The sequence below is a fragment of the Protomyctophum parallelum genome (assembly GCF_964188405.1).
Source record: "Protomyctophum parallelum genome assembly, chromosome: 7".
Lineage (NCBI taxonomy): Eukaryota > Metazoa > Chordata > Actinopteri > Myctophiformes > Myctophidae > Protomyctophum > Protomyctophum parallelum.
The window spans coordinates 13161078-13178059 of record NC_139705.1 but is presented as its reverse complement, the minus strand read 5'-3'; the positions used below and the strand labels follow the sequence as shown (position 1 = coordinate 13178059).

At 41.8% G+C, this 16982-nt stretch overlaps 1 protein-coding gene across 4 annotated transcripts in view; it reads right to left on the bottom strand.

Moving 5' to 3' along the window:
* Positions 1 to 547: 547 nt before the first annotated feature.
* LOC310861069 (neural cell adhesion molecule L1-like protein) overlaps positions 548 to 16982 on the bottom strand; it is a 93180-nt gene continuing 76745 nt past the window's right edge. For all 4 annotated transcript variants that reach the window (XM_083768361.1, XM_083768360.1, XM_083768359.1 and 1 more), the window contains exon 25: positions 548 to 1551. In XM_083768361.1, the coding sequence (XP_083624487.1) occupies positions 1338 to 1551 (214 nt within the window). In that variant the 3' untranslated portion in view covers positions 548 to 1337. The remainder of the gene's footprint in view (positions 1552 to 16982) is intronic.

Here is a 16982-nt window from a genome sequence, read left to right as displayed (position 1 = left end):
ATACAGAAATTAACTATAGTGCATAGTGCACGAAGGCTTGCTTTCAAGTAACGGTAAGACAAAAACTTACCACACATATAGACTATAGTAAAGAAAAGAAGAAAGAAAATGCTGACCAAAAATAGTTCCACTTCAAAACAAAACGAACAGAAATACTCATATGGTAGAAAGTTTAGTATAGTCAACATTGCGCTCTCTTTACTGTACTAGTCCCCCGGCTCCAATTATCCCACCCAAAGCAGTCGCCCCTCTCCCATGCACTTACTGAAGGGAAAATATAGCACCTTTGATGAGACAGAAATCCCAACAAACAAAGATGGGAGATAATCGACTTGTTCTCCATTTGGTTAAAGAACTCTTCGCATTCCACTAAAGCAGTCTCATACGCTACTCAATTATTTTGTGTTTTTGTGAGATGACTGGGTATTTCAAGATAAATATTTCCCCACCTTTTTAATTGGGAATAATTATAACCTTTTGCTTTAACAATCCCACAATAACATCACCGCCAGAGAGTTTGTGATATAAACAATTTCAATATATCCAAATGTGTTTTAATATCTTGGACATCATGATGCAAAATCACATGAGACATTAACAGTCATCATAAAACAGGACAACATTCAAACTGGTCCATACAAACATCAAAACAATTCTCTACTTTACATACAGTATATACAGAAATTATACAAAAGTAGGCACACACTATGATTATGCCTGAAAATTGATTCCTTTTCATGATTTATACAACTTTAATATACCATGTGTTAATGAAATGCAGCGTAATTGCATTGATTTATAACCTTTATATATCAACAAGGGTGCAAAGACAAGGCAATGCCTTGCACGTATAGTGTATTTGTTTTTCATCCACTGTAAAACGTATATCGGTAACTACATACTGGAACGGTGGCAAGTTCATTTTTCTTTCTTTTTTTGTAGTAGCCTAGTACTAAAGGTCATTCTAAAATCCATCACATTGTGTCGAGGTACAAAATCAATTTGCATTGTGGGGACTTGTGACTGATCGGTAGAAAACACTACTTATTAGAATCATGCATCTCTCAAATGATACCATTCATTCTCTCATACACACTGCCTCCCACTGCTCCCTCAGTGAAGTCCATTGTGGATGCATTAGTCCATGCATGCATGCCCTTGGGCAAAATGGAACCTGAAATCAAATTTAATTATTTGCTTTGCGTGCCTCTTGACACACCGGTAGGGCAGGCTGGCTTCTGCATATATTTGAGACAATTTCATTCATCCAACTCTAATATCGGGTAATTAATAATGTCTGTAACTACATTTTCCAGCCCTGAGTCTTGCTGCTTTTTTTATGCAGTCACTGGGCCGAGTCCATTGGCCTCGCCCAAAGAGCCTCGGTGCTTGCATCCGGAATATTCTCCGATAAATGAGCCGTCCTCATTGAATTCTCCTCCCCCGTCGGTGTAGTCCACCAGGCTGTCTCTACTGATGCTGTCCCCTCCCACGTTGGTGCCATTCAGGGAGCACAAACTGCCCCCCTTCAGTGGCTTCTCGTCACTGTCACTGCCATCCAACAACAAGAGAGGGATTGGGGATGGATGAGTGCTGAGTGGTACAGAGGCAAACACAAACATATTGTACAGCGCAGCAGGCAGATGTCCATAAGCACATAGCAGCAGCCGGCAAATTACACATACTGTACTGTACATACTGCGGTGAATGGCCACACATGCGCACACGCACACAAATCGGCAAACTTATCAAAACACATAGAAATAAACATAGAAATAAACTTGCACACAAACACTTAAATGCATGAACTCCAAGACACTATTAAATGCTCGGCTGCTCCTACAGATACCCGTGCACACGGCTCCAATACATCACTATGAGTGCTAGCTGGAAATGGATTCACAGTGGCCTCACAGCAGGGGACAGGAGCAAAAGGGAGGCGGGGTGGCCTGCTACAATCACTTCACTAATTGCTAATTGCCAAGGCTTTAGGACTGAAGGCAATTTCAAATCTCTTTAGAGCTAGCGATGGAAATTGCCTGAGTGCAGCTCATTCCGAACCGTGAGAGAAGAGGGGGTGTTGGAGGTGGGGGCGCCACGAGAGCCTGGGAGAGAGAGTGAGAGATCGAGGAAGAGGAATGGAGGAAGAGAGAGAGAGAGAGAGAGAAGGGAGAGCGAGGGGAGCCGTATGCAATCCCAGACAAACAGCCTGTCGTTACCAGTATCCCCAAGAGGCCCCACACACGGGGCCAGGGAGATTAGATGCCAATTTAAGACTGGGCACCCGGCCAGCGCACAGGTGTCGTCTCGGTACAAGATGCAGGGTCACCTCAAAACACCACGGACCCCTCCCCCTTCGTCCTCCCTTTCTAATAGCCAACCTTGACCACGGTTGATAATTCGCTTCTTTCCCCTCCTAAATTTAATATTCAAAACATACTCTGTGTGTGTGTGTGTGTGTGTGTGTGTGTGTGTGTGTGTGGGCGTGGGGAGGAGGGGGGGGTGTGTGTGTGTGCGGGGAGGGGTGTGTGTGTGTGTGTGTGTGTGTGTGTGTGTGTGTGTGTGATAGAGCGTTTCACAGCATAGGTTAGAAACTTAGCACAGGTGATCGATGTGTCACATATGACCGCCACATTTTTAGATAGGATTTCCAGCACAGCGATACAGTTTTAGAACTCATACATCATGGCATCTGGCTCTTCTGGTGGATTTCCTTTTAATAACCGATATTATCGTCCCGATTTCATAGAACCTCTTTGCCATGCAAGCCACATACGGTCCCCATTTCCAGCGTTATCAAACTCTTTCTCTCTGACGAGTGACGACCCTAGAGCGACAGAGATAAGTGGTCCTTATCTTAGTGCCGCTGAATGCCACAATGGTTGAATGCCCCCCCCCCCCCCCCCCCCCCCCCCACACACACACACCGCCCCCCCCCCAAGACTCTGCTACTGTGTGTGTGACTTGGAATGCAGTGATAAAACGGAGGCTGAGTGCTTTAGAGAGTACTAGAGACCCAGCGCATTTGAGGCCTTGATCAGAACCCATGTGTGTCTCAGGCAGCCTCAGCCACAACTGCTCTCGCTCTAAGCTGGTGCAGTAGGCTCTCCCTCAGTTGAGAGAAGGATGCGAGTGAGGGAGACGCATCACTGGGCAGGAGGTAATTACATTTGTCTTGGCTTTGACCCGTGCTGGCTCCATTTTGGGACTGCTGCACGGAAAATGGCCAGCTAAAGAGGCAAAGAGTTATTTTTTTTAGCTTTTTACTACCGGCACCACCTGGAAATTTAAGCTATTATTTTAAGTGTCCCAGAGAAAATTCAACTTGTGTCATCTCTCTAAACCCACTAAAATAAATTTAAAAGTTAGGAGGAAATAAAAATAAAAGTAAAGCAGGGAAATTAATTGAGAATATTCCTCAGTGTCATGGTCCTCGCCTTAGAGGGCAGTTTGAGACAATGGCCTCCGGGCATCATTTTATAGTGCCTGAACTCAACAGTAAAAAAAGCAAAGGGCCCATTTATCCGCACTGCATTTAGATTGCTTAACTTGCACAAGAAATGATAGCTCATGTGCGTATGAGAACTTTGTATATTGGACTGATGAGAAACTTTCTTCAACTACCTTTCATCTGTTTGTTTAACTGCATGGTATAAAGTGTGGTGATTTGCTATGTTTCTAAGCCTGCACACATTCTCTATGAGGAAATAACAATATGAAGTTTACTGAATTGAATCACTTGCCAAGAGCCAAGCAGCTATAGGGTCGCAGAAGGTAATCCTCAAAATATCTATCTAATTTCAATTCATAACATTATTGAGCAAGTTTAATGACTTTCAACCTGGCAACCCAATTTTCGTCATTTTCAAACTTCAATTTATATTTTTTCTGGAAATGGCAAAAATACGCAGTTTACAAACTGTGATGCGTTAAGTGTGACCTTGTCTGTCGATCGGCTTTTTGATATGGCTATTTGGGGGCCCTTGGTGTGAATTGGGTTGGGAACCCCTGCCCTAAAACCTGCAGTAAAGCTAGAGGGAAAGTCACCCTGGGGGGAAAATACAGACAACACAGCTTCATGATTTGCCTGATGAAGACCTATTAGGTCGAAACGTTGCAATTTGTTGCCTCTAAATAAAGTAAGTCTCTGAGCTTTACAAACTAGTGTGCGGATGTTCTTTCTCTTCTTTGAACACAGTCTCATGATATCCTACACGGACAGAGGCTGGACTGCTCCTTCTCTTCCTGTTTCAGCCAGTCTGAAAATTCATGGTTTAAACATAATTTATAATTCTTCATTTGATTTACAGTACACTAAAACATCCAAGAACAAACTGAACTAGAAAAAGTGCCCTACTGGGCACAGGTCTCCACCAGGATGACAGTGACCTTGCTACATAGTCTATTCACAATTAGTCCATGAAAGTTTCGGATACAAATAAACTGTTTGCTGTTTTATATTAAAGGCATTCATATTAGGATAGGAACATTGCCTTATTATTGTGTCAATAACACAATATACATGAGTATAAAGATTGAAACTCCCAACAGTTACAAAAGGCAATGGCAAGTCAATGAAAAGTTTGTATACAATTATTTTATTGAAGTAAATATTTGCGATGATACTTGATCAAAGGTTGTGCATGGACACGTCTGGAAGAGAGAAAACAATATATACACAATAAGTAATTGCTGAAATATAAAAGGAATATATAACACCAAAATGTATTTAAACAGAGGAGCAGAGGCAATATCTTTAATTGTGTTATTTACACAAATAATTATTTTTCAAGAAGCAACATCAAGCATCAGAATAAAAATAAGCCATACACAGCAATTACCATTCAGCTTATCGTTTGGTAGATCGCAGGTGATTTCAATATTCAACACTTTGACTTGATTATTTTGACTGGCACATGTTCACATGTGTATATTTGATATTGATCTTGCTGTAGTATTTCACAGGTTGTTGCTTGGTTTTATTGATGTGACATCTTCAATGTTGTACTTTGGAATGGTAGCACAGGATTTCTGATTTCCTATAGAAGGGAGTTAAACGTGTTATACAGTTTTATTATTACAAATATTTGTGAAGGACTATGATGTTGGTAAGATGAGGAAGTCAGAGTTGAAAGAAATCACGCCATATGCTGGAGTTGTACATAATTGTGAGAGTGTATGCTTATTGCTTATAGTCATTAGCATAGTAATGTTTTGTGGGTAGTGAGAATGTATTTGGTGAATATGTTACATAGACGACTTGACTTGTATACAATAGGAGAGTGCATTCTTCAGCCTGGTAATGGTAATATTGCATGGTAATATTGTTTGGTGGCAGGATTGAATTTGGTATGTACGTATGTCACATAGTTTGTGGGATAGGCAGCGTTTGTTCGGTATGTGTGTGTGTCACACAAACCTTTTAGGGCTGTGGTCTGCAGAACGTGAGACGTAGTGAAACCCATTGTCATTGGTTGGCTGCACCACTTGGCTCCTTCAGATTTTGGGTGAACTGTACACACAGATTGTGGGGGAAGAAGAATATTGTTTTATTCAGAATCAGAAAATGCTGAAATATAATAGTAATCAAATAGTGAAATCAATGTGAACTAAGCAGCAGTAGCCAGATTATCAATGTGTGTTTTACACTGTACTTTGTCTTGCTACATGAGTTCACCTCAGTATCAACCCAAGTTACAATAAGCTTGAGTGGCAGGTTGTGAGACCCATGGCTAGAAATGACAATGCAGCTTATTGTTTGGTAGATGCAGGGCATTTAAGTAATCAATACTGATGGCTCTACTTTGACTGGCTACACATGTGTATATTTGATATGGAGAATAATGATCTTACCGTAGTATTTCACAGGTTGATGTTTGATTATATTGATGTAACATCTTTGCCGTTGTATTTTGTAATGGTATCACAGGATTTTGATTTTCTATAAAAGGGACATAAATGTTCAATACAGTTGTGTTATTACATATCTGTGAATGTGTTATGTTGGTAAGATGAGGAAATGAGACTTGTATGTGGATGAGATGTATGCTGGAGTTGTACATAATAGTAAGAGCTTATAGTCATAAACATGGTAATGGTATGTGGTGTTGGGGATGAATTTGGTATATACCATAGTTTGTGGGATGTAGAATGTAGAAAATAATTGTTTAAGTATGTTGTAGAATAATAATTGTTAGTGTTGTTTTAGGAAGTTCTAAGAAAGTTTTGAAAAGGATTATATTTAGTGTTGTTTGCTTATGTAGTTTGAGTTTTGTGCTTACTGTGTTCATTGTTGTTTCTTGCTTGTGTTGTCTTCTGTATTTGTCTCTTTATTGGCTGGATTTTGTCCTTGTACCTCCTATTCAATTTTTTCATATTTTCTCCTTGTCTTCTGTTCCATGTAATGTTGTGTTTCTGTTTTTTCTTGTAACTTCGTCTCTGTGGTCATCATCAGCATTTAAGGTAAATCCAATGTTATGTGGATTAGATCATGGTCTGAGTAGTAGGTGTCTACAACATGTGTGGAGACTTTGTCGGGTCTGTTGACATACACATGGTCTAGGAGTGAGCCATCATCTGTGGTTGGTGTTGAAACAAATTGATGGAAGCCATACTGTAGCATGATATTTAGAATTGGGTGTTGTGGGTCAGTGCTGAGGTTGTAGTTGAAGTCACCTAAAATTATTGTCAAGGTGTTGCTTTCGAGTGATTGGAGGAATTCACGAAGGTTGTCAGTGAAGCTTGAGGAGTTCATTTTTGGTGGTTTATACAGTGTGATCAGGTTGATTGTAGTTGCACATTTGGATATTGCCAGTGCTGTGTGCTCCACGTCGTTAAGTGACTTGTTCAGTTGTATTGGAGAAAGGTTATTTGATGCTATGGTCATGATGCCGCCTCCCCTTTGTGCTTGTCTGTCAGTTCGGAAGCAGGTGGAGTTTGGTAAGATGAGGGCATCTTGATCAAGGTTTTGATTTGGTTTCAGAAATGTTTCCACAAAACATAGTACGTCAAGTTCTGTCAGTGTTGCATCTTTTTTTAGGTCAGGTAAATGTGGCAAGTATGATCGGATATTCAGCATGGCGATAGTTAGGGTGGAGTCTTTTGCAGCAAGTGGCATCTGTTGGGATATTTGTAGCTGTGTGTTGCGTAGTCGAATCATTTCTTTGTGTACTTCAGGGTGAGTTTTGATTTGTTTGGCATGAAAGCTGAGGAGGTACAGGCCTTGTAGGGATGTTACTCTGCTGAGTGCAACATAGACCTGGCCTGGGTTGAAGTAGCCCTTTTCTTCTATGGTGACTACGATGTTGTCCAATGTTTTCCCTTGGACTTTATGAATTGTGCATGCCCATGCCAGAGTAAGAGGGAATTGTACTCGTATTGCTTCTACAGTGTTTTTGGTACCAGTGTAGAATTGCACAGTGTGCCTTTGTATTGGTACTGCTTCACGAAAGTGTTCTTTGTACTGACTGGCTGCTTTGGCTGCTTGTCCTACTCGATCACTGTCAAAGTTCACCAAGACGGTTTGGACTGTTGTGTCTGTGAGCTGGATGTGAACAATTGTGCCGCATACTCCATTGGACAGTCCATCAGAGACATTGATGTTGTTTGTCAACATGACTCTGGCACCAAGTGCTACAGACACAATCTCTCGTAAGCCTCCTGTTTGCGATGGGTTGCTTGATATTGTAACGTTAACCAGTCCTGTCTTACAGTCTTTTTGTGAATCAATTGCCCTGATGTTGAATATTTGTGTTGGTAGGTTTATTATCTTGTCGTCATTGTGTGAATCTGTGGCAGCATTTGTTCTGAAGACATGCAGTGCTTCACTTGGGTATGAGGGATCCGTTTTGGAGACAATTCTGGTTTTTAACAGTGCAATGTCTTCTTCAGTGCATGTGTTTGTACGAACTCTCATAAGCAGCTCTGCATAGGGTTGGTCGTCTTTTTGGCGCATTGTTTCTGTGAGTTCAAACAGTTGGAAATTTTCTTGCCACAATGATCCATGTAGTTTTGCATAGGCATCCGAGGGAGTGACAAATATCTGTTTTGCCATGACTGGTGGTAGTTGGTACAGGTCACCAACCGCAAGGATACTGACATTGCCAAAACGAGAGTCTGGGTTGTTTATGCCTGTGATGTCTTGAAGTCGTTTGTGAATGTGATATAGAAGATCTGCACTGACCATGGAGACTTCGTCAATAATCAGCAGCTTTAGCTTCCCCAGACGTGAGCGTAATGTGTTTAATGATTCCTGTTTTGGAGGCTGGTATCCTTTTGATTTTGTTGTAGGTGTGAAGTTGAGGGCTGAATGAATTGTTATGCCGTCGATGGCAAATGCTGCTATTCCGGTGAATGCAGTCAACAGCACAGCAAGCTCGTTTGGTTCAAAGTGGCGAGACAGTGGATGAAGTAGGTGCATGGTTTCATAGTGGATCAGTTTGATGATGTGACTTTTACCCACTCCTCCTGGCCCACTTAGAAAGATTTGGTAGGTTGGATGTGGTTGATGAGTTTTCAGTGCAATAATTGTGTCTTTGCACCATTTTCTATGAAAGGTCACCATTTCCTTCTGTTTTGGAGTTAGTGATCGCATCATGTTTAAGTATTGTTCACGATTCATCATAGTTTTGTTGTGCTCTGCAGTGAAACGTGCTTGCAGTTCTGACTGTATAGGTGGGGGATTGAGATCAACATTTGACAAGTCTGCATCCTGTTGGATGTCCCTCTCTATGACATTGCCTTCGTTTTGTTGTATGGCTCTTTCATGTTCAATGTTGGCTGCAATCAAATCCCAGGCATGCTGTGGTGGTCCCATTTCTTCCAGGTCTTGTATTGCTTGGTCAAGCTCATTTGTGTTTGTACTGAACTTGTTTTCATTGTGGCGGATTAATTGCTGAACATGATCATAGTGCTCCTTGAAAGAGGGGTAATTTGCAAGCAGGTCTCTGTCCTCTTGACGCCAGGGTAAGTACAACATTAGAAGGATTCTGTATTTTTCTTCTCCCTCCGATTTTTCCTTGTGGAAGCGAATGACACAGTGGCGCTTGCGGGCTGTCATTTGGCCAAGGTTGTTATGCAGGGTGATCGGAGATGGATTTATGTTTCCATTGTCAGTATCTTGAAGTCCATCATCCTCACTAGTGTTTGCGATGTGGTCAATGGCATCAGAAGTTGTTTCTTTGTATGCTGTTACATATGTGGCAGCAAACTCTGCCAGACACATCGTTTCAAGGGAGTTTGGGCGAGCTTCATACCTGTCGAGAAGTGAGGTGCAGAATATGTTTTCTTCATCATCAGCCATGTTTTGTAACATACTCAGTGGCTTAAGTAGCGAAACTCTTTTGTGTCTGGGTGCTGTGTTGACAAATACCACCTTTCTGCTGGCCCTTTTTAAGGGCAGGGATAGCAATCTGTAGGCTGCTTCTTGTGCACTTACTTCTCTGTTGTTGAGAAATGCAGAGCCAACTTTCTTTAGTTGCGTGGTTACATCTTCTCCTCTGTTGTCATCGGCAACCTTCTTCAGCAGTTCACTCATTGCCCTTTCAGATTTTAACATGTAGCTGGTCATGTACATGACACAGGAGTATGCATCCAATACAAATTGAATGTCCATGTTGGCTTGCCATGTTTCCAGGATTCTTGCATTGTAGTAATTGATCCAACGTTCTGCTGGTTGCCGTTTTAGCACAATTTTTTTGCCAGACTTCATTATTGATAGAGCCCATTGGTAAGCTTCTTGATCCACACATGCATGTTGTAGCAAGTCTTCTAGTGAGATATCCTCAGGATTGTCCTTGTTAAGCATGGAGGTAGCTACTTTGTTTAGTAATGTGCGGCTTGCTTCAAGGAGTTTTTGTGTAGCTTCTGAGTCTGCTTCTTCAGGTTCTGTTGCGATTAAGGTTTCACTACTTGGAAGGTGTGGGAAGTTGAATCTGCAGAAGCCTTTTTTTTTGCATGTAGTAGAATGTTTGTGCTGTTGTACTGATAGCACTAATGTTTTGAGTACACCATCTTCTTCTGGGATTGCACATGTTTGATGTCTATCAATGAAGGCAGCAACCTCAGCATCTGTGTTCACGCCAACTTTGGGAGCGTCCTTTATCCACAATAATGTGTGCGCATGCGGTGACCCTCTTTGCTGAAATTCGATGCGTATGAAGAAATCTACAAGTTTATCAAGGGGATTGGACTTGCCACCAATGTATTGTGTGAAATATGTGCGTAGGCGATATTCAAATTGGCGTGCAGCTGTTACTGGGTTGTTGCGCAGCCATTTGCATTTCTCTTCATAGCCCATGTTTTTGACATCATCTGCTGTTAGGATGGTTCCATACTGACGCGCAACACTTTGAATCACTTCTGGCCATTGCATGTCTGCAGCACTCAAAGTTAAAAAGAAGGTTGGAATTCCTAATTGTCTGACTATAGCTAGTAATTCCAAAAGCACGTTTTGCCAGTAGGCTGGTGAACCTCTTGTGTTTTTCAGAAATTTGAAGGCCATGTCTGTGCGCAACATGGCATGTACATTGTGTTTTAATTTCAGTATGCCAGCATTAACCCTTTGATTTTGGAACGTCTGACCACGGCTTTGTCGTAGGAATATTTGAAGTTGATCTTTGACTTGTTGTGCTTCCACTATGTATTGAGCTGTCAGAAGATAGTCTATATCTTTAGCAAAGCGGCCATCACAACCCAAAATGCGTTTTTGAAAATATTTTCTGATGGTGATGTTTTTTGGTCTTTCTGTTTCTAAGCCACCACGGCCATAAGGGTACTTTGATGGGTTTGCCAACTCTTCAAACTTGTCATCTTGGTAGAAAGGGCGTGGTTTTTGTTGTTCTGCAGGGGCAACTGAATATGTAGTCTCTGCATCTAAAAAATGTTCTTCTTGAAGCAAAGTGTCATATGGGAGTCCTCGTAGTTGACTGGTTTGTTCAAATGCTTGTCTGTCTTCTTCATCTTCTTTGTCATGAACAGTTTCAGCAGTTGATTGGTGTGTGTGATCTGTGTTAATTCTTTCCAGTGCTACATAATGTATTTGTGAAATGTGGCCAATTGTTACAGTATTAACACTGTGGCCTTGTTGTGGGGTCAATTCAACTGTATAGTCATGTTCTGTGTCACTGTTGTAGATGAGTATGTTGATATTCAACATGTTTGCCACACCATTTATTGCAAGGTTGTCAGCCCAATCGCCTTTGCGTATGTTATCAATGACCATGTTCATTTCATGCTGCTGTTGGACTGTAAAGTCAGGTGAATCAATTTGATGTGCTTGAGGATTGGGCAATGCAAGGAATTGCATGTAATGTTGCTGGACGTCTGGGTCTTCTAGAAAGGTAACCAATTTTGTACGTATGTCAGGACCTGTGATCCTTTGTATGCCTGCGGTCTCAAGGGTGGTTGCTACAGCATGGTAAAAACAGTTCCCATCTCCAGGCACATCATAGATGGTCAAGTCATCGCACTTAACATAATCTGCTAATTTCTTGTACAAATCTTCTGAATTGGGTGTAGATCCAGTTGTAAAGGTGGTTGCATTGTTCTTTGGGTAATGATGTTGTGGTGTTGTCATGGCTTCCCACAATTCATTATTGTCTTGGACCCAGCGGTCCTCCCAATCATTGCAGATGTCAATGTCATGGTATAGAGGATTGTGTTGCTTTAGCCAGAATAGGGCATCAAAGACTTTCTTTGGACGCACATACTCATGCATGTAGTGTCCAGTGTAGGCAAGTTTTCGTTTAAGTTTCAGGGGAACAACTTCAGCAGTGTCAGGAAGTCTTGGCAGTAACTTTATAATGGTGTGTAAGTCAGATGGCACATTGACTGCATTACCGTGGATTGCCTTTTGTCTGCCTCTTGGCAAGCCCACAAGTTTCATAAAGGCAATCCGTTGACTAATTAACCTTTCTTCTAAAGGGTGCAAATCCTGCAGTTCTGGGGGAATATCATCCAGTAATAAATTGTTGGCCCAAGCTTGTGTGGGGAGTTTACCTACTTTAAGGGAGTGGTGACATGTGTGGCAGATCCAAGTTTTGTTTTGATTTGTGACAGTTGGCTCTTTGTCAAGGAGATTTGCAGTATCCATTGTAGCTGTGTATTTTTCAAGTTTTAACTCCAACACTGTCTCTCTGTAAAGCAAGCGTTCACATGAATAGCAGACATAATTGGGTCCACTTTCTGAAATTTTTTTTAAGAATAAAGCACCAGCTTCATCAACTGTTGGCACGTGTTGTTTTTTCTGTGCTCTGGCTTGTGTTTTTGACTGTGTTTCCTTTTTAACTTGAAGTTGTTTTTTAATAGGGGACTCCAATGATCTGTGCTGTCTCTTGTTGTCAGTGTTTTCAGTACGTTTTTGTTTTTTGGCGTTTGGGGATTGAAATGATCTTTGCTGTCTCTTGTTGTCAGTGTTTTCAGCACACTTTCGTTTTTTGTCCTCTGGGGATTGAAAGGATCGTTGCTGTCTCTTGTTGTCAGTGTTTTCAGCACGCTTTCGTTTTTTGGCGTCTGGGGATTGAAATGATCTTTGCTGTCTCTTGTTGTCAGTGTTTTCAGAACGCTTTCGTGTTTTGGCGTCTGGGGATTGAAAGGATCGTTGCTGTCTCTTGTTGTCAGTGTTTTCAGAACGCTTTCTTTTTTTGTCGTCTGGGGATTGAAAGGATCGTTGCTGTCTCTTGTTGTCAGTGTTTTCAGAACGCTTTCTTTTTTTGTCTTCTGGGGATTGAAATGATCTTTGTTTTTCCATGTTGGCAGCATTTTTAGCACACTGTCGTTTTTTGTCCTCTGGGGATTGAAAGGATCGTTGCTGTCTCTTGTTGTCAGTGTTTTCAGAACGCTTTATTTTTTTGTCCTCTGGGGATTTAAATGATCTTTGTTTTTCCATGTTGGCAGCGTTTTTAGCACACTGTCGTTTTTTGTCCTCTGGGGATTGAAAGGATCTTTGCTGTCTCTTTGCTTTGGTCTCCTTTGCACGCTGTGCATTTGCTGCTTCTTCAGTTTGCGTGATGCGAGTTTGTTGCATGATTTGTTTTCGTTTTTTCCTGCATGCTGCAGGATTGGATTTATGGCGAGGCATTGTGAAGAAATTGTTTTTCTGAAAGGAGTTAGATGTTGCAGATTATCCCTAAAAAAAGCCTGAAACACATGTAGTAAAAGTGGTCAATGAATGTACATGTAGATGTAGGATGTTTTTAAATTACAGAATGGTTAACAGATAAGCATGTGCTAAATTGGCTGTTTAATACGAGCAGTTATGACACATACCACATATCCTTGTAGTTGAGCAGTAACTGTAGTGACCTCGACCTTCGGCCTTCCGATCAGTGCCAGCAGAAAATCTGTAAAACATTGAAAGAACATTAATGAAGTTATATGGACACAATATGTTTAGATTTATTAGGTTTGACAAAATGTATGATGTGAAGTGTCTGTAAAAGACTGTGAATGCATGTGACCAGGAGTTTACCAGGCAAACAATGTAAGTGTTGGGGCTAAAACATGAATCAAGCTGGCAGCATTGATTTGCTAGGCTATTAGAACAATTATGGTGGCAAGTATAAATATGGGTGCAAACCTGTGGTTTGAGGCATTTTATTCAAAATGGGCCACTTTTTAAACGATCTGTCTTGGTCACATGACTTTAGACTTTGATTGTGGATGTTTGGACAAAATGTGTAGGAGTTTAAATCTTCCTCCTGGTGGCATATGTCTTTACCTCAGTGGTAACCAACCTTTTCAAGCCCAAGAGCCCATTTTATTCCCAATTGTAAGCCAAGATCTACCACTAAAACGTGTTAGAAAAAACACTTGTTTTTTTGCTATTTCTGACAGGCTCAATGCATGTGCACACATCCACACAAAGACTAAAGCTTAAATAAGAATAAAAACTTATAGTAAGTTATATTATCAATGTCAAATAATATTAAAGGACCTATAACATAGAATTCAACTTTTTCCATTTCTTTTCTGTTTTTGGAGCTCCCATATGTGTTTTCTATCCCCACAAATAACCAATTTTGAACAATCACTCATATCAGGTGCTTTAATAGAAATTGCTCTCAGGAACAGCTCAACTGATTTTGGCCCCATCGTGATGTCACCCTACTTTGTATAATTCCTCCTCTTCTTAAGTATTCAGTTCCAAATTTGCATTTCCACTTTGTTTACAATGTCCACCATTGTCGATTTTCCAAGCTGGCATGGAATGGAAACAACCTGGTTTTATCTAGCATCAGTATTATAATGACTCAAATATGAAATAATCTGCATCTGCACCCCCACCACCTCAGGACATTGTGGTACTGCAGCTAAAACTGCTTTCAAAGTCCAGAAAGAAATGACAAGGCCTGGTTATATCAGTGGTGATTGAGGCTCAAAACCATTAGAAATAACTTTGAGGGACATAGACAATATGATATTAAATATTAAAAGCCATTTTAGAAAGTATGTTATTTGCGCTTTAAGACAAATGTATTAGAAATAAAAAATATTAGGACAAAAATACAAATAAACTTCTTTGTTGAGTTTTTTTTTTAATAAAACAAAATGCAAAGGACATGAATTGCTTTTACAGCACAATATTTTGTTTCTCATTTCAATGAATATTCACATATTTGTAAAGTTTGAACGCCAACTTTTAACCAAACGTGGGAGAAACACTGTGCACGGCTGCACACACAAATAAAGAGTGCACTCGCGCACACACATGACGGATTATTATCGATCAAAACAATCCTTAGCGTCGCTTACAAAAGCATGTGTTACAAAATCACCGACCTGGATGGATAAATATCAGTGGTCCATCCATTGTGTGACCTGATTAACGAGCAACGGTAGGCAGCCGAGTAAGTTAACAGCTTAGTAAATTAATAGTCTACCGTAGCTGTGTGTCAGATGTTCTGTCTGAAGCAGTCAAAGCCAAGGAGAATGTTACAATTTAATTCACAATCGAGCATCTTGCCCTGCATCGAATATCACATGATAGAACAGCAGGATAAAACGGATAGTCTGTCTATCATCCATACATCCATGAGCTATACGTCAAGCCCTCTCTAGGACCCACTTCCTTCAAAACTGTGGCTTTCTTGTTCAATAGTTAGAATCTTCAACTCTCACTGTGTCATGTTTTGACAGCGGCACTAAACATTTTGACACTTTGTCACAGTGATATTTATCCAGCCAGGTCGGTGATTACTTATCATTCATGCTGTGCAACACGCTAAGGATTGTTTTGATCGATAATAATCCGTCATGTGCGAGTGCCGAGTGCACTCTTTATTTGTGCGTGCAGCCGTGCAGTGTTAAAAGTTGGCGTTCGAACTTTACAAATAATAATATTGAATAATATTCAACGTGTCGGGGACGCTATCATGCTGCGTTCACTCTGATGCTCATTGCTCTTTGTGCTGCCTGCGAGGGGAACAACAGACACACAGCACATGAGCACAGAGTGCTAAAAGGGGGAGGGCCGAGGGCGGTGCGGTGGAAGCAAGGGGAACAGATCTTCAAGCTGAAATGCATCGAGCCTCTACACGTTGTTAGCTTGTAGATCTGCTCTTTTTTTGCGAACGACATTCTGCTGTGTATTGCTGCCCGTCAGTCTGACACTTCGGGATCGACTTGAAAGGTTCCCGCGAGCTACTGGTAGCTCGCGAGCCCCTGGTTGGTTACCCCTGCTTTACCTCAACCTTTCACACCAATTTCACCATACTGAAAGACATTGTACTGCAGCCTATGCATGAATGAAGTGACGTGTGCATGTAGATATAGCATTTACAAGTCTGTAATCCCTTATGTGTTTATATGTCATGGGGGGGGGGGGGGGAGCTGCACCACTCAGTTCACACGGGTGTGATTTTTAGATTAGGAAAATAGCAGTTCTACAAGCTCAGATCTGCTAGTGCTTTATTATGGTTTCTTCCACAAAGTAACAGTTTTTGTTATTGACTTGTGCTTTCGTTTGAAAGGACTCAACACACTGTGAAATTAAATTTGCAATCACACACACACACACACACACACACTCTCTAACCACAATGGCTTGGGTGTGTGACACCTTGCACAGCACAACAGCACAGCACAGCACAGCCGCACGCGCACACACACACACACACACACACACACACACACACACACACACACACACGGAGCTGCACCACTTACTTCACATGGGTGTGATTTTTACTGAAGAACAGGTTCGACAGAAAGCATGTGTGTGTGTGTGTGTGTGTGTGTGTGTGTGTGTGTGTGTGTGTGTGTGTGTGAGAGAGAGGAGAGAGAGAGATGTGGGGAGGGGGTGGAGGGAATGTGTGTGTGTGTGTGTGTGTGTGTGTGTGTGTGTGTGTGTGTGTGCGTGTGTTTTGCTGCTGAGGTGGGGGTCGAGTAGGTCGACACCCCTGGTGTCCTGCTGTGGGGGTCGACACTCAACATGTGCTGGCCCTTTCCTGACCCTGTGTGTGTGTGTGTGCGTGTGTGTGGGGGTGTGTGTGTGTGTGTGTGTGTGTGTGTGTGTGTGTGTGTGTGTGTGTGTGTGTGTGTGTGTGTGTGTGTGTGTGTGTGTGTGTGTGTGTGTGTGTGTGTGTGTGTGTGTGTGTGTGTGTGCGCGTGTGTGTGTGTGTGCGTGTGTGCATGAGAGAGAGAGGAGAGAGAGAGATGTGGGGAGGGGGGGGTGGAGGTAGTGTGTGTGTGTGTGTGTGTGTGTGTGTGTGTGTGTGTGTGTGTGTGTGTGTGTGTGTGTGTGCACGCGCAGATTTTACGGTTGTGTTTACCCGTTGGTGCAGGTGGTGAGGAGATAAGGCAGTGTTTCTGACAGACACACATTCAGACAGACATTTGCTTAATTATAGTATGATGATATGATGATGATGATAATGTCACTGCCCACCTTGGAAGAAGCTGTTGATACGGCGGAGGTAGGAAGCAGCTAGGTGGACAGACATCTTGTCCAGCTTTTTCGATCACATCTGGGGTGAAGGGCAGCA